The sequence below is a fragment of the Galleria mellonella genome, unplaced genomic scaffold, assembly GCF_026898425.1.
Source record: "Galleria mellonella isolate WM207_F2 unplaced genomic scaffold, CSIRO_AGI_GalMel_v1 utg778, whole genome shotgun sequence".
NCBI lineage: Eukaryota > Metazoa > Arthropoda > Insecta > Lepidoptera > Pyralidae > Galleria > Galleria mellonella.
The window spans coordinates 1,876,532-1,903,431 of record NW_026442150.1 but is presented as its reverse complement, the minus strand read 5'-3'; the positions used below and the strand labels follow the sequence as shown (position 1 = coordinate 1,903,431).

The 26,900-nt window shown below is 37.7% G+C and overlaps 1 protein-coding gene across 1 annotated transcript; it reads right to left on the bottom strand.

Moving 5' to 3' along the window:
- Positions 1-75: 75 nt before the first annotated feature.
- LOC113510180 (uncharacterized) lies at positions 76-26,850 on the bottom strand. The gene is given in 14 exon segments (XM_052901206.1): positions 76-1,758; positions 3,930-4,677; positions 4,831-4,965; positions 5,637-5,794; positions 5,893-6,884; positions 6,886-7,229; positions 7,874-7,973; positions 8,966-10,046; positions 10,894-10,936; positions 12,509-13,731; positions 19,884-20,003; positions 23,348-23,437; positions 24,888-25,029; positions 26,420-26,850. Coding segments are annotated over 14 exon segments (6,462 nt in total). The 5' UTR covers positions 26,558-26,850; the 3' UTR covers positions 76-610.
- Positions 26,851-26,900: the final 50 nt, after the last annotated feature.

The window sequence follows — 26,900 nt, the reverse complement described above, 5'->3', positions numbered from 1 at the left end:
ACTGAAAATGATTTTGGAAAGAATACAGTTCAGTAACATTTGGATAGGTTTATATTAATATAAAATTATTTACAAGTAAAATTTTATATATACATTTTAAAACAGAATATAAGAACAAGATTAAAGTTTATTTTTAAAATAACATGATATAATAAATTTACAGTATATATACAATTAATAATGAAGAATATATCACAATATATTTATAATCTCTAAATAGTTTCCCTGCTTACTTTAGAAGTAGAAGAGTTAGAAGGAACAAAATCAAAATCCTAATAAATCACTTGACGGATTTAGACATGAGTTTTACTATCATATTTGTATGCACAGTACATCCCAATTAAACTTTTGTATAATCAGATTTTGAAGAAGTGAAAAACTGTAGAAAGAAGAAAGAGAAATATTTTTATTCAAGTACACTTAGAAGTATTTTTGAATAGTTGATTATTCGCCGAATATATACGTATTACACTATATCCAAAGAAAACTGACGTTAGGCAAGTGGCCGGTGGCAAAACTTTTTTTTAAAAGCCAAAATCTTGGATAAAATGGATAAAAACATATTACGCCGATGGCAAAGTTCATATAATTGAAATAAGTGAAAAATATGTTACACAAGATCTCCATGTTTAGAACGCACATGCCCCTTCCAACTACACTTTTGTACAAACGTTAAGCCGCAATGTTCGCATTTAAATCTACGGTCGTTTATGTGGATACGCATATGCTCGTTCAATGTCTTCTTTCTACCATATGACTTATGGCACACATTACATTGGAAGCGCCTCTCCCCTGTATGTTTCACTAGATGATCACGTAACTCGCTGCTCGAGAAAAAAGTCATTTCACACTGTGAACACTTATGAGGTCTCTCCATCAAATGATCTCTCTTTGTATGGATCGTGAAGGCGGTTTTGTTAACAAAACTTTTATCACAAGCTTGGCATTTGAGAGCTAGTAGACGCACACCGTGCACTTTGGCTATATGGTCGTCTTTCTTCCTGTAGTCTTTAAACTTTTCGTTGCAGTATCCACATTTGTTCAGCATATTCGATGTTATGTGAACAGACTTTTCATGGGACTTTTTCTTGCGTCTGGTATCGAATATTTTCGGACAATAATCGCATTTGAACGTTCCGAGTTTATGGGTCTCCTTGTGACTAAGCAGTATGTGGCGATTCACAAAACCAGCGTCGCAAACGTCGCAAACAAAATTTCTGTAATGAACATTCATATGTTCTTGAAGAGCTTTGAATTTGTTGAACATTCCTCTACAGATAATGCAGCGTAAATACTCGTCGTCAAACTTGAAGGGCATTATATGGTTTCTTATATCTGTGTATATTTTCTTTTCATGGACATTAATTAGATGGGCGGTGAGTTGCTCCAATGACTCTATGTTTGTTTCGCATAACTTGCATTTTAGCTGCGTAATATCAAGTTTGACTAGAAAGGAGAACATCATTTTCTCCCTCATAAACTTAAGTTTTGTTTTGTCGTCGTGCGACTCTAATGTGTGGTTTTTCAAATCCGCAGGGTTCGGGTATTGATCAGCGCAGAAACAACACGCGTACCCAATACCACCGCGGCACCTTATCGGTGTCGCATTGGAATATTGCAAGATCATTCTGATATTCGCACGCTGTTTGTCCAACTCGGTCATTTTCAGTTCGAACTCCCAATGCTTTTTTGTTTTCCTTGTACCACTCTTAATATCGTTTGGAGATTTGCTCTTACCAACGACATTACGTCGGTCACCTACAAAGAAAAGTAAATATTATTGTATTTACTTACTCCGGAGTATTTTAGATATTAGAATTAACTATAATACTGACTAGTCAAAATTTCTTCACTCTTATTTTTTTTTTTTATTTAAATCTTCAGAATATATTGCCATTTCTTGAACAGAGATTAAATATAAAGATTATAAACTTGTGTTAGTAAGAAAACTCATTATCCGTACATACCTACATAACACAACTAATAAATCAGTTAATTGAAACTTAAATAATTTTTTTATTTAATGTGATAATACTAGTACGTATTGCGACTTTATCAATGTTATATAGTTCTAATATTAACCTTGTATAGTTCTAATCATGCGGTTGTTAACCTACCTGCCAAGCGTGGCAAATACTGGCAAAACCCCTTTTATGGGTAAAACCTATGACCGCTGATATAATGATGATATCTATTAGTAAAACGTGTAATTCAAAATTACAAAATACCCAATAAAAATCACAAGTCTCGGTTCTAGCGCCATCTAGTATTTCGTGTCCAATTTTGTTTAGTGACCAACTTTAAGTACACATTTAATAGAATAATGAATATTTCGGTTCGCTATCAAAGCACTTTTAATAATAACCAATCGAAAATATCGAGAATACTTAATTAAATTTACCTCAAAAGGATGCTAAACGTAATCATTAGTATCGCCAAGTTATTGTAAAATTTCTTTTCAAAGAAAATTACATCGACGTATTTGCACCGTTTATGTTTGTGCCGCCGAGGTCCTTGTGCATGACTAGATTTCAATTTTAAGAATGAAGTCATTTGGAGTGATTTTTTTTTTGTTAATTATACTGTACTCATATTTATGTAATGTCTCAAATTAAGAGACATAGATATACTAGTTTTATTTTGAACAATCAATATATGGGCAACAAAACCAATTTGGATTTAGCCATTGTAAAGAATACTACTTCTAATAATAACGATAAATATGCAAAACACAAATTAACAATTTTATTTGCATCATTCCTCGTAAAAGAAACTACAAAATAAAAACATACCAATATGGAAAGTTTTAAAAAGGGCAACAAAAGTTAAAACAACAATTCTTAGAATTTTTTACTACCACATTAGATGCAGTTTTCAAAGTTGTATTTCTGAAGGTCTATCTTAAAATTAGCAGGTCTACTTTTGAATCTAATATCGATTTTAAACCAATATTATACCCAATTAATCAATATATCAAATAAATCAATGTACCAAAACAACAATTAGGGATTAGGTTGTAATTAGGATCAGTTTACAATAGTATATATTGGTAAATTACACTAATATGCATCGATCAGAACAATATGGAACCATTGTCGCTAGTGTTGCAATATAAGAGTGCTAAGTCTCAATGTCAAAATCGGGGGGAAAGGGATTGTTAGTAATGGGGTCAAATAGCCTTATTACTAGCAATATACCCTATCAGGTCGACCTCCACGTGGTTCCCCCTGGAAACCATCGTGACTAATTCTAGTTTAATTCGTCAGGATGGGCTAACTGACCTACTTTCATCTACATCTGTCATCCCTCACTGGTGCCCCGCCAGTGTATACCGATAGCGCAGACGGGGTTACCATACCATTATCACCAATTAAAAAAAAAAATATGTCAAAATCGATTTATCGGAATTTATTTCAAGATTAATCCTACTGATATAGTTTTATTTGGAAACACTAATTAGAGGTGTTATACTTCTTTGGTTTCCTATATTTGAAATCCACGCGTACGAAGTAAGGAGCAAAAAGTTAAGATTTGTTATGAACATGTTATTTCAGAGATTTTCATTGTGTTTAGACAGTAAATGTCCTATTAGAGCTCTTATAAATGAATGCTAGGTCACAATGGCCGTAGGTTAGGGCCAGAGAGGAACTTTTGAGAACTCTCAACGAAGACCCATGGGGGCGCCCCTATAGGAAAGTCAGGAGCAAGCTCTGCTCCGGGGCACCACCTGCGGCTGAGGGTCTCCAGCCACAGCAACTGGAGGAGGTGCTAACCGGTCTGTTTCCGGAACAACCGGAATATCAGCCTCCTCCTATGGTGCCGCGGAACCGTAGACAGGAAGAGGGCGGCGGCACCGAACACGCTGGGGCCCCGCCGATCACTTCAGTGGAGTTCTCACTGGCCGTGGACAAGCTCCGGGGGAAGAGTACCGCCCCCGGGCCAGATGGTGTCCCTGGCCGGGTCCTGGTCTTGGCCCTGGATGTCCTTGGGGACCGACTCCGGCGTCTTTTCGACGCTTGCTTGGAGTCGGGACGATTTCCCAGAAAGTGGAAGACGGGCAGGGTTGTCCTGCTCTCGAAGGAGGGTCGCTCTGCGAACACCCCTCTGCCCTCGCTGTTTCGCCCGATCGTGCTGCTGGATGAGGTCGGTAAGCTCTTTGAGCGGGTAATAGTACGCCGACTCGTCCAACACTTGACCCAGGATGGCCCTGATTTGTCCCCAAACCAATACGGTTTCCGGAAGGGTCGCTCGACCATAGACGCGCTTGCGCGTGTTCGCACCCTCTCGGAAGAGGTGGTTTCCCGGGGCGGGGTGTTGTTGGCTGTCTCTCTGGACATCAAGAATGCCTTTAACACCCTGCCCTTTGCCGTCATCAAGGAGGCACTCGAATATCATAAAGTGCCTCCCTACCTTCGGGATATAATCGGGGCCTATCTCGAAGACCGGGAAATTTTCTGTGTCGGGCGAAACGGTATGATAGTACAGAGGGACGTACAACGCGGCGTTCCGCAGGGTGCGGTCTTGGGACCGGCCTTGTGGAACGTCGGCTATGATTGGATTCTGCGGGGCGCACTCCTCGCGGGCACAAGTGTCGTCTGCTATGCTGACGACACATTGGCTACTGCCCGGGGACGGGACTTCATGCAGGCTGTCCGTCGTGCCACAGCGAGCGTGGCACTAGTTGTCGGTCGTATACGTCGGTTAGGGCTCAAGGTGGTGCTCGAAAAGTCGGAGGCAATTTGTTTTCATGGCCCCCGGCGAGCGCCACCCCCAGGAGTCTACATGATGGTCAGTGGACACAGAATCGAGGTCAAGTCTCACATGCGTTACCTGGGGCTTGACCTCGACAGCAGGTGGAACTTCCGAACTCATTTCAGAAATCTGGCCCCCCGCCTTATGGCGGCGGCTGGTGCACTCAGCTGGCTGCTGCCTAATCTGGGGGGCCCAGGAGATAGCTGTCGCCGCCTATACATGGGGGTAGTGCAATCCATGGCCCTATATGGGGCTCCCATCTGGGCGGGAGCCTTAAATAGGATGAATGTGACCTGCCTCAACAGGCCACAGAGGGCCATGGCCATTCGAGTCATTAGGGGATATCGTACCATCTCCCGCGAGGCGGCATGTGTGCTGGCAGGGTCCCCGCCCTGGGACCTAGAGGCAGAAGCTCGCGCGTCGATCTACAAATGGCGCGCGGAGCGACGTTCCCGGGGCGAGTGCCCCACCGAGAGGGAAATGAGTTTACGGAAGTCCTGCGCTCGGCGGATCCTTCTGGAGAAGTGGAATGAGAGGCTGGCCGACCCAGGGGCCGGCCTGAGGACCGTCGAGGCTGTCCGCCCAGTGCTGAAACACTGGTTGAGCGGGCGGCGCAAAGGTCCACTGACCTTTCGGCTGACACAGATACTGACCGGTCACGGTTGTTTCGGTCAGTACCTGTGTCAGATTGCGAGAAGAGAGCCGACAACTGAGTGCCATGAGTGTGGTTGCGACCGGGACACGGCACAACATGTTCTAGAGGAATGCCCAGCGTTCAGTGCAGAGCGCCGCGTCCTGGTTGCGGAAGTGGGGGGTGACCTCTCGCTGCCGAATATAGTTCGGAGGATGGTCAGTAGCGAGAGGTCGTGAAATGTAATACTCACCTTCTGTGAAGCGGTAATGTCGCAGAAGGAGGCGGCCGAGCGAGAGCGGGAGAGTGCCCCCACCGCTCCCGTCATGCGCCGCCGCCGAGCCAGACGAAGGAGAAGGGGCGCGCCCAACTCTGCCTCTTCCTTCCCCCCCATTAGGGTCGAGGTGTTGCCTTGAGGAGGCACACCCTTCATATGACCCTAGGAGGTGCGCGCACGTATCCGTGCCCTCCTGTGATGGTAGGGTGGGAGGGACATTCCCCACCCTAACTAAGAGAGGAGGCCTGCCCTACAAAACCTACAGGGCGGGCCGTCGCGTTGGATACTCGGTAGTTGTACAAACGGGAACCCGGGATCCAACATAAGCGCCTCGAGGTACGTCGTGTGGTTTTTAGTGGGTACGAATCCCACACACCCCAGCTGCCCTCCCTTCGGCAGATGGGACGGTCTTTCCGAAGATTTTCCACACGGAAAAAAAAAAAAAAAAGGTCACAATGGCCGCACTTGAATCTACGGTCCTCAAAATGTATCCGTATATGCTCCTTCAGATGTTGTTTCCTCCCAAAACTTTTGAAGCACACTTAGCATTTAAATTCTTTAAGACCTGTGTGTTTCACTATATGTTCTCTGAGGGCTGACACAGTGTAAAATTCCATGTCACAACCCGTACACTTGTGCTGCCTTTCCATTAAATGGTACCTTCTTTTGTGGGAGTTCAAGACAGGCATTGACGGGAAGATTTTGCTGCACGCTTGGCATTCCATTGGAGGAGTACTGTGAACCGTCTTTAAATGGAGATTTTTTTTATGATAGTCTTTAAATTTCTCTTTACAATGCCCACATTTATACGGCAAAGCCAAATGGACGTTTCGTTCGTAAGACTGCTTCTTGCGAACTATATCACACACTTTCGTACAGTAGCCACAACTGAAAACTCCGGTTTTATGTATTCGGCTGTGACCAGTCAGACGTCTTCGATTAATGAACCCCGCACCACATGTATCGCAAGTATAATTCACGTAATGCATATGCATATGCTCCTGCAAAACCTTGAATTTGGAGTACACGTTACGGCACACAACACATTTGAGGATAACGTCATCAAATTTAAAGGGTAACATATAGTTTTTGATGTCTTTGAACATTTTTACATCGTGACTAAGTAGATGGTCGATTAGACAATCTAGATTAGTAAAATCCGCATGACAGATTTCGCATTTTAGCGAAGTAATATCGAGTTTCACTATAAACGAATACAATTCTCTTTATAAACTATTCTTTGGTCGCGTCATCGTGATCCTGTATATTATGGTTCTTTAATTCAGCAGGATCTTTGTATTGTTGATCACAGAAACAACACGAGTAACCAACGTCGTCCCACCGTCTTATAGGGGTAGCGTTTGAATATTTCAATAAATTTCTAATATTGTAACGTTGTTTAATAATCTCTTTGCAATCTGTAACTTCTGCATCTGGTTTATAAGGATCTTTATCTATAAAAACTATCCTACTTCCGATTTTAGTATTGATTGCTGCAGTTTCAACTGCAGCTCGTTGGTTACCTATAAAAAAAAGATTGCATACAAATCTCTGAAATTGCAAAATCATCTTTCATGTTTCTGTCTTTGCATTATATTTACAGTCATAATTTTTTTTTTTTTTTTTATTTGATTATTCTTGGAGAAGAGAATGTAATTTTTCTCGTGAATGTTTAATTATTTACATATGATTTGTATGAAAATAAAGCCTAAATTTCGTTTGAGATTTAGTTAACGCACATAAAGAGTACATGGACTCCAAGATTATTTATATTTAGTATGTAAGACTCTATTTGTTTAAACTGTTTTGAAATTTATTCCATTATTAATAAAAACGTCAAACCTCTCATAAACCTATTTTAGCTATTGAACTGTTTTGTCTCTTTCTTTTGTGCTAAATTCTCAGTTTGAATGAAAGTGACAAAATAGTGTAATTGTTGAAACAAGTTTGTATAGAGTTTAGTTTTTATGAAATATGCTCAAGAAGCAATAGTTGTTAATTGTAACAAATTGTTCAGTTTCATAAATGCTATATATCTTGGTACTACAGCAAATACAGTATATTTATAGTCGTGTAGGTCCCGGCATAGAATAGGCCACCCCTTCCCTTCCCGTGGATGTCGTAAGAGGCGACTAAGGGAGCTTATGGACGAGAAATCGGCAGTGGGCGTCCCTCTCTAAACAACACCAAAGGCCTAACTGCGTTTGCCAAACCGCCTCCCAAACGCGGCAACTATTGGCAAAACTCCCCTTATAGGAGAGGCTATGTACGAAACATAATGGTTGATGTAACAACAACATCGCGTCCATCAACCTAAAATACAACCAGTACAGGTAATTTTTAGATATTTTCTCTCTCTCTCTGGTAAAGACTTTTAGGAATATGAAAAAATAAAAAACAGAGTATAAATTATAAGAAATATAATTTAAATTAAGTTAAAAATTGTATATGATTAATATATTCTAATAGATATAATAATATCACGATATAGAGAACTAGATAATGTATTGAGACCAATAATTTCGACGTTTACGCGCTATTAAATACATAATACATACTTATGTATTTTGAGATTCTTTAGTAGGCAACGTAGCGCTCACTTCACTAAGTTTATGGCAACTAAAATATTTGATCATGAATTAAATTGGCATATTTTGGCCCATATTTGAACTTCATGTCTGACGATTCTTTTTCCTCTTCCTTTACGGTGAGGCTATTGTAATATTCCCAATTATCATTGAGCTAGCAATTGATTCCAAATTGGTGCCTCTGGAAATAAACGTGGTCAATTCCTGATGATCTCGTCATGATACCTGATCTTCATCTCCAACTATCATTCCCACCCTACCTGTGTACCAGCCCATTTTTATCCAATAAAAAGATTTCCACATGATCTTTATAATTCTCTGATGTTTATTGCGAGAGCAAATGTCTTATAGGGGCGGGAGGAGGGGGGAGTTACTGTTAGTAATGCAGATCTAACAGCTCCATTGCTAGCAATATACCCTATCAGGTTTATCTCCATACGTTTCCCCCTGGAAACCACCTTGGTGAATTCTTGTGGAATTCGTCACGATGGGCTCGATCTGCTTTTATTCTCATCGATCATCCCTTACTGGTGCCTCGCCAGCGTATACCGATAGCGCAGGCGGAATTTCATTTGAGCAAATTCTGCTAAGTAATCATGAAGTAATTTAATATCACTTAATCCCTTATTTGCAATGCAACTAAAATTCACACATTTAATTCGGTAGGCATTTTCTTTTGTACATTACTAAGCGTTTCTACAAAGACTGAGATTTCACTTCGGTATATTCTGTGCCAACTGTGTACTTTTAGATATCCCGTGATTCTTCTTCATGTGCTTGCCTTTACTGTTCTGTGTAGCATACGCCTTGCCGCACACATCGCACTTGTATTTCCTCTCGTTAGTATGCGTTGCCATGTAATGGCCGAGCATATGCCGTTTGATAAAGAACCCCATGCTGCAAACCGAGCATTCGTATGGCCGCTCTTTCAAATGAACCCCACGCATGTGCAGCATTAAATTCGATTTCAAATTAAACTTTTTCTCGCACATATCACATTTGATTCCTTCGACGTTGTGCACCTGCATCATATGCCTCGTCTTCTGATAATAGTTCTTGAATCTAGCCTTGCAAATCTGGCAGACGCTGTCACCGGCTATACCTTTGTGCACAGTATTGACATGCGCCTTCCGTTTAGACTCCGCCGCGAACACCTGTCCACAGTGCCTACACGGAAAACTGGATTTTTTCTTTCCATGTGTCGTTTCGTGCCTATTCAGTCGAAAGCTATTCACGAATCCCGCACCGCATATCGTGCAGATAAAGTTCCTGTAATGTATATTCATATGTTGCATCAAGAGTTTCATATTGTGGAATACTTCGTTGCATAAGCAACAGTTGATCTGTTGCTCGTTCGTTAACTTGAACGGTTGAAAGTAATCAGTTACGCCGAGGTAGTACTTCTTGTCGTGTTCCTTGACTAGATGCTCTGTTAAAAAATTCAGACTGTCCATGTTTTGGTCGCATATTGTGCATTTTAAATCTACTATATCTAGGAAGGCGACGAAGCTCGCCATACCAGAACCGGCTTTGTACGTCGGCTTTTCCCTAACGTGGTCGTTCTGCGTGTGATTCCTCAGGACATTCGCGTCAGGGAACGTTTGAAAACAATAGGCACAGATATATCCTGCATCATTCCTGTCCTTGAAAGGCGTCGCGTTAGAATACTTGAGTAGTGTTGTCAGGTTGTGCCACTGTTTCTGCATCTCTGGCACATGTTTCTCTCGGTACACTAGCTTATCTACTTTCTCACCCTCCTCCTTTATGGTGCATTTCCGTCTTTTCCCTCCAGTCTTACCTATAAAAGAAAAACAATCTTTCACACGCCGTTTAGTCTTCTTAATCATAAGAATTATTGGTATCACTGTTATATTGAGTGTTCCGATTAGATCAAATGTTTGGATAGGAACACAGGTATTGGAAAAATCGAAGCGTTTAATTGGTATAAAACTAAACTATTTCCGAAAGTAAACGCAGTTGATAAGCTCAACCAGTTTTAAGAGGTAAAATCGTCGTTTCATGTTAGCAAAGTCAGTTAATCATATTACGACAGGACAATTGGCAAATTCCCTCAAATTGTAGCTCAACTTGGAGAGGTGACCATATTTGGCTCGATACGTATAACGCCCTTTGGAATAATAGCTATCGTTGCCACTAATTTCACAAGAAATCTCATCCAGTATATATTTATCGTAATATTTGTGCTACACAATTACACTGAAGGATCTTAATAGTGGAGGGATGGGCAGCAGCGTCCCTTGTTAAAACATCACCAAAGCCTAACTGCGGTTACCAAGTCGCCCGCCCAAGCGTAACAATTATTAGCAAACCTCCTAATAGGGGGAAGGCTATGTAGTGGGTAGTAAACCGCTTAAATAACGATGATGATGATGATGATGATAAAACTATTACACTAATAGCCTGGTTGGTCAACAAGCTGTAATACCGTGTTATGGAGAACCAGACGACGAACATCTAGAGACACCCAGAGCTGGCCCTATCTCAAGACAAGTGGCAAGCGAACCCATTGATGGATACCTCATCGTTAGCCAGTCCATGAGTTGGAATGAGACATCGGACGTCGCTATCTCATTCTTTCTCATGGACCCGCTGACTATAACGATTTCATCGCTGGATTCACTTACCACTTATCTCGTGGGCCTGAGCTAATTTAGAAAAGTTCATTTCCTAAATTGCATCCCCGCTGAGATAGTAAACAAGAATACGGCCTACCTGATGATAAGCGGTTACTATAGCATATGAACACCTACAATACCAGGGGCATTATGGACGCATTGCCGACCCTGAAGAAACCTCTTTACCCGTTTTTTGAAGAACCCCATGCTGTAGTCTCTTGAAAAAACCTCGAGAGAGAGCTCATTAGACTACCGAGATTTGGAGTTCATTACGCAAAACAATTCCCAATTTGCAGCATCACAGAGGTAATTAAATAAATAATGATCATTAATTTTACAAAACAACTTTGTGTAAATGTTATATTTTATTATATAATTACAAATAAAATTACAATAATATAAAGTGTGTTCTAGATCTTAAAACATAATATAGCTGCAACTATAAAAGAAATCTCGTTTGATCAGACATTACAAAAATAACCCCATATAACATTTCGAGAACATCTAAAACCACTGTATTCGACATAATATATGCTTCTTCTAATCTACGATACTTGTAGACGATTTAGACCTTTATCTCTTCTACAAAAATATCTAAATTTAAAACGAAACTCTAAATATTAGACACTTTATCGTAATGCAGTCCCGTATCTGTTATTGTGTTGTCTAATGACCATTATTGATTATAAATCGATAGTTTAATCGATTAAAATCGAATCAATTGATTATATCGACTAAGGTGTTATAAATTAAATCGATAATGTCGATATGAAGATTTAAGACAAATAGTCTATAGGATAAAACGATAATAGTATAAATTGGTAATCCAATAATCGGTTACTTATTCGATTACGAATACTCATACGAATGTCCTTACTAATATTATAAATGTGAAAATGAGTTTTTTTAGTTCGTCACCCCACAACCGTTTTAGTGCCATTGATTTTTACTCATATCTACTTAAAAATGCCAAAGAAATCTTTGTCGTGTTGATGTCATTTACCCTTGTCTCTGAAAAAAACTGTATCTCCTCCAAAAATTATCCAATTTCAATAGGTTTTTTTTTTTTTAAACGAGCTAAACAACAACTGATTGTACCTGCGCTATGGTGCTCGTCAGCACTCAAACGGTTAAAATATCCGGTCACGCGGAAGACTTCGCGGATAAATGCCAGTATAAAATATTCGATATAATAATATTGCATCACTACCGATTACAAATCGATTAAATTGCTCAAATCTTCATATATTTCAAATAAATGTATTATCGATTTAATCGATCTATATTATCAATACACCAATCGATATTTCAGTGTTCATTCTTTAGCTTACCAAAGTGAGGCAACGTTGCAATCATCTGTCAATGTTGTGTCCCTCTGTAATGTCTCTGCGAGCAAATTAGAATCAAATAATACACTTTTTTGTCATCAATATCCGTGACAGATTAGTATAAATATTATTGCTCAATTGACATTTTAATTAAAGATATGAACGCTCTTAAATTATTCGAGTGAACACTATCGATTAATTAATAATCGATCATTAGTCAATACCAATCAGAGGGGACAGCGAATTCGTTATAATTTTGTACACAACTCGTCACTATCAAGACACACGACTCAGACAAAGTCCATCAACTTCTCCGCACGTTCTTTCTTCTTCGATTCGGCGGCAATCTCTTTCAACGTCATCTCTCTATTGTCTATTAAATGCTTGACGTCATCAAACTCTTTGAATATATCCAGGTCGTCCTGGTGAAGGCGCACGTGGCTTTTGAGGCTACATTTCTGCATGAACGTCTTTTTGCAAACCTCGCATTGGTATCTCTTCTCGTCGTCGTGCAAGCGCATATGGTCTTTCAAGGTTCTCGACCGCGAAAAGGTCTTACCGCATACATCACACGGGAACACCTCCCCGCCCGAATGCCTGGACAAATGGTCAGCTAGGCCCCGCTTCGAGAAGAACTTGGCGTTACATTTATCACATAAATAACTCCTCTGCTGCAGATGATGGTGCTTGATATGCCTGTTCAGCTCAAACTTTTTCTTATAAGTCTTGTTGCAGGCATTACATGGATACACGACAGGGGTCCCGTTGTGCACTTTGACCAAGTGCTCACTTCTGTCGTAGTAACTCACAAAGATTTCAGGACAATGCGGACATTTGTTCCTGAGCCAGCCGCCGGTGTGCACCCCCTTTTCGTGGTTACGTTTCTTGGTTAGGGACGTGTACGATTTATCGCAGTAGCCACAAGGGAAGATGCCTTGGGCGTGCGTCTTTCCGTGCTTCCTGAGAGCCGCTATAGTTATGTAACCGGCACCGCACTTCTTACAACAATAGTTCCTATAGTGACTGCTCATGTGGTGATATAAGTTCTTAAACGATATATGAACAACAGAACAGATCACACACGTGAAGTTTTGGCCGTTCTCCAAACGGAACGGCAGTATTATGTCTTTTATATGTTTGTGTATTGTTTTATTGTGTACTGTGATTAAATGTTCTTTTAAATCGGCAAGATCGTTCATTGCTACATCGCAAACGGTGCACCGGAGATTTGTAATATCAACTTTAATGGGGTTATAACTGAGTTTGTAATCTATCATGGTGTTTAATTTATCTTTCTCCGACTGCTGAGCTGTATGCGCTCTCAGATCGTCGATGTTTTGAAAGGATTTGGCGCAGTAGAGACAGGAGAAACCGCGTATCGTCTTATCTCTGAATGGGCTAGCGTTGGAATATTGTAGTATTGCCGTAAGGTTGACTCTGTGTTCTACACGCTCTGGTGTCGCACTTTCGTCGCCTTTCTTTTTTCTTTTTCTGCGCTTGGGCGCGTCGCCATCCGTTCCTATAACAAGAAACGATCACATCTCATTATCTTGCTCCATTCTATCTCTTCTTATCATTATGGTATAGTTAGGGCCGTTCTTTGCTTCGAGTGTTGGTTGGCGTTCAGTTTCTAATTTTTTTTCGTATTTCAATCAGTCACTGAGAAATTAGGAACGTTTAGATGACAAATTGTTGGAGAAAAACAAAGAAAAACCAAAGTAATTTCTTTATTTAAAAATAAGCATAATAATGGTACAACAATAATAAAATATACATAACATCGATTCAACCAAACACTAGATATAATTTAATCTTACAATAACTACGTTTTATTTATACACTTGATTACTCGGGCGTTTTGCATTAAAATCATTTCAGAATACATAAATAGAAATACTGGTCAGCAGCAATCAGTATACAGGATTAAAGATGCACACAATGCCTTACAAATAAAAAAAGAAGTTCGACCTATAGCAGACGCCTGATTCCATTAGATCCGCATTTTTTATTATTATTGAAAGACGGGCTTTTTCCAAAATAAACCTGTGACTCTGCGACCTTTCCATGATCTTTTGTTTTCGCCCTTTTTTGAAGTTCGCTACTAATTCCTATCAGTGATAGGAATTTTAAGGTGTTTCTTGTAGCGATGTTTTTTATCCTCTCAGGATACAGAGTGTGTTTTCCAAAGGAGATATATCGTTCATGTATGAGTGGGCTACAACCGCAAATTAGGAAATCCGCATAGTTTAAGTTATTTGTAAATCACAGATACATTTATAAATCTAAATCACTAGATAGTATAAAACAAAGTGGCTTCCCGCTGTCTGTCCCTATTTATGCTTAGATCTTTAAAACTACGCAACGGATTTTGATGCGGTTTATTTTAATAGATAGAGTGATTCAAGAGGAAGGTTTATATGTATAATACATGCATAATATAGTCGAGGAACACTGATAATTTTAGAGGTTTCTAATGTAATGCCGTAATGTAATGGGGGGCCGGCGGAGCTATTTAGTATCAACATTACAACCGGGCGAAGCCGGAGCGAGTCGCTAGTAATCCTTATAAAACACAAACTTTCGCGCTTATTTCATAAACCTTATGAAGTCACATATGTTTATGCGTGCAATACAGTAAGGAAATTGTTTGTTTATCAAGAAGATTATTAATTCATTGTTAATTCAACACTGCACGTACTTGGTGTCATGTGGCATGTTATGTGGTGTTAATGTGTCGAAATGGGAGGAAAGGATTGTTAGTAATGGCGATTAGCAACATTATTACTAACCATACACCCTATCAGGTCGACCTCCGCGCGGTTCTCCCTGGAAAACATCGCGATTGGTTCATTGTTGAATCTATCACGATGGACTAACTGACCTGCTTCATCTTCACTTATCATCTCTCACTGATACCCCGCTGGTATCTTTTTTTATAAAACTTAGAATGGCAAACAAGCTGACGGTTCACCTGATGGAAAGTGGTAACCGTCGCCTATAGACATGAGCAGTACCATGGACATAACAGTATACTGTCTCGCCCATGATACCCCCCATGCGTTGCCATTCCTGAGGACTCAAGTGTTATTCCTCTGTACCCTGTAAATTCACGCCATATCCCACCCTTCAAACCGAAACATAGCCATGCAAACACAACTGCTTCACGGTTGAAACACGAATGGGACAGAGGTACCCAAGCTATCGACTTTTGTACAAAGTCTCCCTCTAGTCTCACTATGCAACAACTTTACCAGCCCGCGTACTCACGAGTGGGCACACGACATGTTTTACTTGGGGACCGCTTGTACACCGGTGGGCATGATTTAAATACAATTTATATACAGTAGTCGATTCGCCGCTCCCCCTTTGTTAATTTGACAGAATTATTGTACACTAAAAAAAAATATATAAAAATTAATATACGTAATTAACTATAAAAAAATGGCGGTCCATATGTGTAAAATACGATTTTGCAATGCGGTCTTAAACGTGTTAAATAATCAGTCCGAAATATTGAAACATGTTTTTTTTTTTTATTTTTATAGACAGACTAGCTGACCCCGTAAACGTTGTTTTACCACTTATTGCGGAATATAAAAATCGCGCTTAAAAAACAGGGGTTGATCGTAAAAGGGTGAAAATTTGAAGTTGTATGTATTTTTCAATGATAAATCACATTTAAATAAAAATAAAAAAAATTGTCAAAAAAATAAAAAAAAAATTTTTAGTGGTGGGTCACCCTTATCATTGAGGGGTATAAAAAATAGATGTTGGCCGATTCTCAGACCTACCGAATATGCACACAAAATTTCATGAAAATCGGTAAAGCCGTTTCGCAGGAGTTTGGTAACAAACACCGTGACACGAGAATTTTATATATATTTGCGACTTTGCCACACTTCGGTAAACAATAGATGAACTCTCTAAGTGAAATATCGCTTGTGGAAGATATTATCAAATATACTGTAAAATTATAAAAAAAAACCCAAAATTGTATCAAATATATTTCATGATAAGATTATGCAACAAAACAGGTTTTTTTACGGTTTAATTTACAGCAAACTAACTTTTGACGCAATCAGACGAATTGGAATCGAATCAAAACTGAATCGAGTAGCCGTCAAATTGAAGATAACATTTCGACGAATTTGATAATTAAAATCGTATTGAATAGTCGTCAAATAGACGGTACCATTTCGACGAATTTACCAACCGCGAAATCGTATCGAATAATCGTCAAATTGATTTAATCGATCCAACATGATTTCGAGTATTCGGTGTAATCTTGATTCGATGCCAATGCCTAACACGTTCAAGTCAAGGCAGCAAATTACAATCGAGTATTTATTTTTTTTATTTACAACCTTATCACTGGCAAATTATTTTAAACAATAAACTTAATACTTGATCCGCGATAATAGAAACTCTTTAATCTCCTCGGGTCTTGCAACAAGAGACTTTAGAGAAACCAAACTTACCTTCCATCGCAATTAAACGTCACATCCTCAATTCCAGTCGTATGTCATGGCTGTTCCACTGAGCCATCATCGTACTCATCATGGTATCTCAAACTCTAATCACAGAAGGAGGATTCATCTTCATCTTTTACATTCCGTCCAGTTCATATTCTTTATACGAGATCACGTAAATGTTATTTGGCACATCGTGAAAATACTTCCTTTTGACTGCAAGACATTACATTCGATAGCCAAATATTTGGCCAGACATTGGTCGGTGAAAAAACCGTACGCTTTGCAAAACTTATTGGCGGCCATTTTGGTTTGGACCGGGTTTTGGGCGTATGCCTCTTTAGTTTAATAGTATTTGGGTAAAACCGTACAAGTATTTTTGCTTACGCTACGTTCCAGTTTTACACGTTTCACTACTCTAAAACTAACAAAACGACAGTAAAAACAGAGATTTTATGTTGCAAGCGGACATTATCAAAATTATCAGCAATATCTAACTTGTAATTCCTATTTATGCTTTATTTACCTTAAACTTTGCTACTTTGGTTTGTAAGTTTAATTTTGAATATCAAGAACTTTAAATTTCTAAATAAATCTTTTGGTCCTTCAAGCCGGATTTTAACAACCTAACTATAAATTGTAATATTTATCGGCCACTTTTACAACAAAATAGTAGATCAACGCTCCGTTATTACATAAATGGAACCTTAAAAACATTTTTAGTTAAGATTTGGTTTTCTCAGTTGGGCGTAGTTGAAGCTTCTGTTCTAACATTTTTTCCGAAATTCAATAATGGTCAATCCATTTTAGATTCTACATACAATGCAAATAGGGTTAATAATTGGGTCAATACCCAATTAATTATCGTCAGATTAAAGTGCAGTCTCATATGATTTAAAATATGTAAGAAATAGTTAATAAGCTATAGTATGAAAGATATATTCTGGACGGCTTAATAGTATCATGCTACGTAGTTTAAACAGTTCTGCTTAATTATATTATGATTTTTATTTGGAATGTACATTCATTCCTGCATTTATTATTTTAAAATGACAACAAGAAACAAGTTTTCATTTATAATCAACAATATGTGGGAGGAGGTTTGAAAAAAATATACTCTAGCAGATCTTCTTTCATAGGATACTCTTAGAAACAATCGCGGTTAATTCCTAGTGAATTTATCACCACATATGTGCCAACTGACCTGACTTTACCTGTCATCACTTATTGGTAGATCACAAGTGTGCTAATAGCGTGGATCATGTTATCATTCCATTTTCACTTAATTGAAAATCGAAGTCAAAACCGGTTAGTGTTACGTTAACCTACCAGAAGTGGTTACGTTAACCTACGTGTCTGGCACTGCAGGAAGGAGTGCCTCACAAAAAGAGTTTATTTAAAAATTTACTTTCGTTAGAATTTTTTTTTCACTGTGAAAATTTTGTCATAATCTATCACCCAGAAAAATCAGTTTATCTCATACTAGCGGCCCGTCCCGGCTTCGCACGGGTGGACATTTTTACAATATTTTAAAAAGTGGTTATTGTGACATAACGATAATAGTTGGACATATAGTATCGCCAAGTTTTTTGTAGTTATTGATATTTTCTCCAATATTGTAGAACATACTTTTGTTCTATCACCAATAGTTTCCGCGGCGCACGCGACGACAGATATTTTATAGCATTTTTTTACACCTTGAGTTATGCTACTAAAGTTTTAGTAAGGACCCCTAATTCTTTCTAGCAATAAATATAGCCTATGTTACTCAGGGTGAATGTAGCTTTCTAATGGTGAAAAATTTTTTGAAATCGGCAAAATAGTTTTTGGGTTTATTCATTACAAACATACACAAAAAAATACAATACTTCCCTCTTTATAATATTAGTGTAGATTGGGTTTGCTGGAAGAAATCTCTTTCAGAGATATGCTCGCCTTTGTGCACTGATATGTTTTAATATATTTATTATTCTGATACAATACCTTTTTGTGTAAAATAAAGAATAAAACGGTTTCTTGTTCTATTAATAAGTCCACATATATAATTAAGCAGAACCATTACTTATAATTAAAATAAAATAAATATAATTACGTTATATGATAGATATTTGAAGAGCTGCATCTAAGGTTGTCTGTAAGAGATCGCCCTAGCGATAAGACCGCCTTTTGTACCTTTACGTATATAATTTAATCTGTATTTTACGCTACTGCATTTCACTTGAAATGTTTAATTCTAATTGTATATTTTTATGCTTTTGATGCAATGAAGAGTTAAATAAATTAATAATGTTCGAACAGTTTATAGATGAAGCACTATATGAGACATTAAGAGAAATAAGTATTGTAATAAACAAATGCAACTCAGTTGAGCAGCATTCGACAAACTACCTGTCGTCTTTGGAGGCAAAACGACCAACGGTGGGATGTTAAATGAATGTATGTAGTGTAAATCAATGTTGCTTTTCAAATATCTATCAAAGTGAAACAATGGCTGTGTGTGCACGCCAGTCTAAACCACTACAGAAAACGTGTGAAAAAAAAAAAAACAAGTTTGAATTTAGAACACCTATCAATGGAGACATAAAACGTAATTCAAATTACCGGAAAGCAATAAAATTATTTTTAAACGATTTCAAAATAAGAAGACGATTAATTCGATTATATTTTTTTTTATTTTACATTGCGTAATGTTTTTGGTAAAATGCAAATAGATTGAAAATGGAACGATAACATGACCAGTTATTAAATGATAAGCAATATTGTATGATGGTGGATTTTATTTAATCCATATCATTAATACTGGTCGCTTTTACGGAGTAGACAGAGAGAATGATATTGAATTAACAATTAATATAATACAAATAAAACGCTATATTGATATCCCACTTCTGAAAAAAGAAATTGTCTTGTTTCTAATAACAATCTAATCAAATCGTACATCAATATACCAGTTGAGACATCCACTTTTATAATTTTTTTTTGTGCATATTCTATGCGACATTTCTCAGATAGCTTAGGCAAATGACGTTTGACGGTACAGATTAGTTAAAAACACAACAAAACGAATTCGCGCCAAATGCTTGTACATTTTTTTTAAGAGCAAAGGAATCGCAATTTACAGCCATAATTTTCTACATCGGTGGCGACACAAAGCCGCGTGCACACACAACCAGTGTCACTAATAACGAAACTATTCACTTACGTTTGGTGGATGGCTCGCCGTCGTCCAATTTGGGCTTTTTTGCCCGCGACGTGGTCGGTTTGGCCGCCCGCTTCTTGGGCTTTGGCTCTTCTGTCTCTTTTTTGATCGGCAACTCGAATTCTGGAATCATTGGTGTTGTTGTAAAATTACTTCCTCATATTGATACTAGCCTTTTCCCGCGACATTAACCGCGTAGATCAGAATAGTAAAGTGTTGGCCGGAAGCACACCTATAATGCCTCTGGTATTGCGGGCGATCATGGGCGGCGATAGTCACTTACCATCATTTGCCCCGTGTTATAAAAAAAATTATGCGTCAATATTAATCTATCCGTGTACCAAATTTCATTCTAATCCATTCAGCTGTTTTTGTTAGTAATGCAGACCATGGAAACTATAGTGTTAATTTCCAGGTGTTTTTTTTTTTATGGGTGAAAATGGTATGGTAACCCCATCTGCGCTAACGGGATTCGCTGGCGGAGCACCAGTGAAGGGTGATAGATGAGAATGAAAACAGGCCAGTTAGCCCATCGTGATGAATTCATTAGGAATTAACCATGATAGTCTCCAAGGGGAACCGCGAGGAGGTCGACCTGGTTGGGTATATTGCTAGCAATGGGATTCTCTTTCTCCATTACTAACAATCCCTTTCCCCCCTTCCAGGTGTATTCATCACGATGGGCTAACTGACATGCCTTCATTCTCACCTATCATCCCTCACTGGTGCCCTGCCAGCGCGTATTCAGTTAGACAAGCTTACTATTCCATTATCACCCATTAAAATCCTTACTATAATATTATAAATGCGAAAATAAATATTTGTCTGTTCGTGCGTTTCTGTGTTCTATAAAAAAAAAATTATTTAAAACCTAAACTACTTAACCGACTTTGATAAAATTTCTATAGAAGCAATTTGTGAGAATAACCTTTTAATTAAAAAAAATAAATTTCAAATCGGTTAACAATTGACGAGGTTATGAGGTGACAAACATAAAAACGATACAAGCGAATTGAGAACTACTTTCTTTTTAAATTCAGTTGAAATTTGGTATACACGTACTATATATAGAATGTAGAATCCCGGTCAGGGAACATATCTCGGTCACGCGAACAAAGTCGCCGGTAAAAACTAGTATAGTAGCATCTCGATTATCCGAAACAAATAAAACCAGAGCTATTTTCCGTATAATCAAAAATCCGGATAATCGATTTCAAAGTCAAGTCAAGCAATATATATATATATATATATATATATATATATATATATATATATATATATATATATATATATATATATATATTATATAAAGGGTTTTAAATACTTCATTTAGAGCAGTGTTTAAAAAAGCGTAGGTCGCGACCCCTTGGGGGGTCCCCGAGCCTCTACAAGGGAGTCGCGGAAGGGCGCGAAGCAGTGAAAACTCAACAGTTCCGTAAATACATCAATCAATTAATAATACGTAATGAAGTATCTATAACAGACATCGATTACATGTCCGTTTTAGATACTTTATTATGTATTATTTTATTTTATCGATACCTAACTATAAATATAAATACAACTGTACGGATTTCATAATTGCACTATAATAAAATTCATACACATTCGAAACCGTGGAGGATATGGGGTCGCAAGATATTTTAACATACTACCCCTTAGTATTAGTATTAGTCATGTCATAAAAAATTTGGAACAGTGATTTAGAAGATATAAATAAATAAAAAAAAAACAAACCATAAAGACAATGGATTAAATAATACCTATTTACTACATTATTACTGTTGTAATTAAGTTAAATTTAATAATCACATTTATGTAAAGGGGACACGTAGCGCCATCTGTTATCGCTTTGAGAATAACTCGGCGCAGGCCATATTGTATATCTCTCTCTGATTTCGTCTGTCACTTGCGTTGCATGGCTAAAGTATGTAATAAAATTAAATATAAGATATATTAAAAGTTCTCGTCTCCCATTAGGGTAGGCAGAAACAATGGAACGTCAAATGCTTCGATACAAACAATAATAATAATACTATACGAGGTTTGTCCGGAAAGTACGTATAAAAGTTTTTTAAAAATTTTATTTTACAATTATTCAGGTAAATCAATTTTATCCCCTTCAAAGTACTCCCCCTGTGACATAATGCACTTGTGCCAACGCCGTTTCCACTGTGAGAAGGCTCCTTGAAAGTCCTCTGGTTGTAGGTTTCTCAGCTGCCCCGTCGTAGCTTTTTTTATCTCATTTATGTCCCCCAAATGCCGCCCCCGAAGTACCAATTTGGTTTTTGGGAACAAGAAGAAGTCACACGGGGCCAAATCCGGCGAATAGGGGGTGTTCGGTCACCGTAATGGAATTTTTACTCAAAAACTCACGGACAACAAGAGAGGTGTGGGCAGGGGCATTGTCGTGGTGAAGAATCCAACGCCCCTCTCGCGCCAATTCTGGACGAACTCGTGCCACACGAGCTTTGAGGCGTCTGAGCACATCGACGTAGAATTTTCCATCAACTGTCTGGCCTGGAGGGACGAATTCTTGATGGACAATCCCCCGAACATCGAAAAAAACAATCAACATTGTCTTGACATTTGAGCGGGATTTTCTTGATTTTTTTGTTCGTGGTTCCCCGGATGTCTTCCACTCTTTGCTTTGGGATTTTAATTCGACATCAAATTCGTAGAACCAAGACTCATCTCCAGTGATGACTCGGTTCAAAAAGTCACCATTCTCTTCGGCTTCCAACCAGTCCTCACAGCAAGCAACTCTTCGTGATTTTTGATCCGGGGACAAAAGCTTGGGAACGATCTTGGCGCAAATTTTTTTCATTTGAAGTTCGTTTCTTAGAATTTCGTGGACCACGGTTTTGCCCAAATTAAGCTCTTCAGCCACCTGTCTGACCGTTAAACGACGGTCCCCATTAACACAAGTTCGAATTCTTTCCACGTTTTCGTCGGAATGTGAAGTGGAAGGACGTCCTGAACGTGGGTCATCTTGAACGCTTTCTCGGCCCTCTCTGAATCTTTTTAGCCACTTGTGGACGGTTGGTTCCTTCACAGCATCATCCCCATAAACTGTTCTGAGATCGGCAAAAATTTCACGGCCATTCTTGCCGAGTTTCGAGAGAAACTTGATTACGACGCGCTGCTCTTCAACGGAAGCGGGCTCCATGCCGACGGGGTTTCGTTAAGAGGTAACTTCACAGATGGCGTGACAAGCCAGTTCGCACCGCACGGCGGTCAGACCAGAACTGAAGCATTGTTAGGGACATAAGGAAGGGGTCCTGCGCTTACCTGGCCTCCCCACTCCTCTTTCTCGCATTCCAGAACACTTTTATACGAACTTTCCGGACAGACCTCGTATCAGTAATTCGAGCCGTGAAGAATAAGTCCGGATAATCGAATATTTTGAATAATTGATGTACGGATAATCGAGATTCTACGGTAAATAAACAATAAAGGTGACTCACCAAGTTCGGAGAAGTTATCTGACAGGTTGTTATCGTTGTCCGAATTGTTCACTTCGTCTAGTGGTGCCGCTTCTATTTTTACTACATCACCTGTGTAGGAAAAAAAAAAAATACCAGTCTTAATAATAAAAACTAAAAGAAATCTATTTTTACACTGTTTTGTCCATAGACATAGCATACTTCGTTCTTATCCCGCCTTCTATTTATCTCGCTTTTTTACTCTTCCACATTATCAATCTATACACATAACAGTAATCTAAGGTTTTGTCAGCTTATTTCAAAATAGGAATTTAGCGCCAGAGACAAAACAAATTCAATAGCTAAAGTGGGTATATGAGAAGTTTTACGTTTTTATTAATATAGGAAATTGATAGTAGCACTCACCAGTATTAAGCAACGCCGGGACCAGGATCAGTGTTAAGGAAAACCAGGACTAGGATTTTGGTTACCTACACTAGTTAATATTAGTCAGTTAGCAAGTTCAGTCAATGTTCATAGTATGTAAGACAAAAGGGTAATCAGTCATTTTTATTCTAATATTATTTTTCTTTATTTTACATTGACAAGCGCTGCTAGAATACATATCGCCTGCCATTGAACCAAGGAGGTTCTTAACATTTATGAATAAGGGGGTTAGAATTAAAGTAAATATTGGGGTCGATTCTGAAGCGCCATTTTCGAACATCCTAGGGCTTAGCTCCGAACACACAGACTTGAGCCAATTCCGAAAAGTTAGTATACGAATTGGCCCAACCGGGAACCAAACCCTGGACCTCATTTACAAAACAACACGCCTACCACTATGACACTGGTATTGAATATAAAAGAAATAAGATTTTGAATCTCAAAAAAATTAACATCAATGGTAACAAAACTGAATTAAGCATAATCCTGACCATGTACCATTTTAAAAAATCATTTGAGCTGACTTTAATGATATCTCTTTCTGACCCATCTAAAAATATATCTTTCCAGATAAAAAAAAAAGTATTTTCTAAATTGGTTTATAAAGAGACCAACAGCTGATGTCTATAGGCGACGGTTACCACTTTCCATCAGGTGGGCCGTCAGCTTGTTTGCCATTCTAAGTTGTATAAAAAAAAAAAAAAGCTAAGAGAACAAAGTTATAAAATAGAACATACAGAGAATATCCTACTCTTCTTTGAAGTCAATTAAAAAAATAAATACTGCTGTCAACATTACACTGTGCAATCTAATCATAAGCTAAGCAGACCTTGACCTTGTACTATGAATATTATTTAAATAATTATTATGTAAATAATTATTTTCATAAATACATACTACTATAAATAACACAAATTAATGTAATTAAAAATTGTCCCAAAAAAAAAAAACAATAAAAAAAATGTCAAGGGGCATCAAACTGGTGGCAATGAGGATTTAAAAAAAAATAATGAAAAACAATTTTTTTTTTCAAATTAACTTATTTAAGATATCAAAGATTTTATTATTAAGCATTTTTTTATTAATTTTTTTTTCATACCTCCACACCAATGAGGTAATAAAATTTTATACTTACTTTTAAAAAGTTTATTTTCTAATCGTCTTTTAAATTGTTCCTCTGTGTGCTGAACTTGCTTCTTGAAGTTGGCAGCATTGCGGAGTTGTGTAATGCATACCTCGCATATGCCACCTTCTTCGCCCGGTTCTGATGTGGTTAACTGTTAAAATAAGTTAGATACTTAAATATTTAAAACACAACATTCAGGAACCAAAGAATACAGCCTGAAATAAATGGGGGGAAAAAATACCACTGGGGAGAATAGTCTTTTGTTATTCATAAATAACACATCTGCTCATAATTCTTGACCGATTGCAGATATAACTGAGGAAATTAAGAAAAATATTTAAAAAGGAGTAAGGATTCCATTGAAACACTTGGCTTTGGCCCATGAATAAAAAACTTTATAAAGAGAAAGAAAAGGAGGCTTTTAGAGGCTAAGTGCGGAAAACAGAGTCTTTCTTACAAAGAGAAAGAAAAAAAAAACAAAAAAAAATTCATAGCTATGTCTACCCACCACTTGACCATTCTGTATTGCCATTTTTAAAGGAATTAGAAATGTTATGGTAGCACGCAGTAATTTTAATGTCATATACCTTCAGAATGAAACAGTCCTATGAGTAAATATGCAGGCATTATTTCACCATTACATCATGGGCTAACTAATCTGAGGGCCTACCATGAAATGTTTTCTGAAATTTCAGAGCAAAACAAAACACAAATTTGATGTTAAAATTAAATAATACATGTTGTTTGGAAATATTAAAAAAGTTAAAATATTGTTCCTTTGGACTTTTATGATAGGATGTATGACGAACGAAATGTTAAACTCCATTTATTGATCCGATTTTTGTATAAACAAAAACATGAAATTGAAACTTCGAAATTTCATTTCATGGTAGACCCGCTGGTTTCATCTTTACCTATCAAGGATCATAGGTGCAAATAAATGAAACAGATGAGTGATCATAGGTGCTCCACCAGTAAATATCAATAGGCAAAGCAGGGTTACCATTTATTATCATACTGAACACTAATAAAATTTATAAATAAATAAATAACAACTATATTGAATGCATTAAAAAAATTATAAACAAGAAAATTATATCTAATTAAAATATACTTGATTCTTATTAGACAATTAGTAGAAGTCAATTTAAATTATATTGTAATATTAAATGATTAAAATTAAAAAGTCCAACATTTTTTAAACAGACCACTTTATCCATTAAAAAAAAAACAGCTGCACTAAGTATACAAAGTTTTTTTTTTTTTTTAAATGGATCAACGCACAAATACGTTCTGGTGTCATGGAAATAATACATGTATTACGATAGGTTTACATATGAAATTAGTATTGTGAACTAGTTTAATATGTAAAACCGGCTTTATGTATCAAACAAAATAATGAGAACAAAGTAAGTAAAATCGATTCATAAACACCGCTATTTCCATTGACACAAAACCTTAGTTAACATATTATAGAACATTTCTATTTCATATTTTTAATGAAAGAGAACATGGCAAAGTAACAAAATACGAATACTCACAGAAATATCGAAACATTCTTTCAACATGTCGGCATAGACCTCCTCTTGTCCCATCCAATGATAGGTGTTGGAAAAGTTTTTAAATGTCCCTTCTGAAGCACAGCACCGGCACATGCCATTGTTTAATGAAGTCTCCATTTTGTCCTTAACACTACTACAACAATAAAACTGAAATTATCACAATATAATTATAGGAAAATCCTATTTTTTATTAACGCTAACCGAAAGCGAAGAATAATTTCGCAAGGTCCGCCATTTTGTAAGCGATTCGATATAATGTTACCAAGTAACAAAAATATAAAGTTAAGATTTGATGAAATTCGTAAAAAGAGGAATTATCCGTAATTTACGGTGATATGAGAGCATGCTGCAATTATATACATATATTTTATTTCTATAGATAGCAAAACACAACAAACACACAATAATGAGGAAGTATTATTCTATAAGTAGTTGGAACTGTCTAGTTTAGACTAAGAAC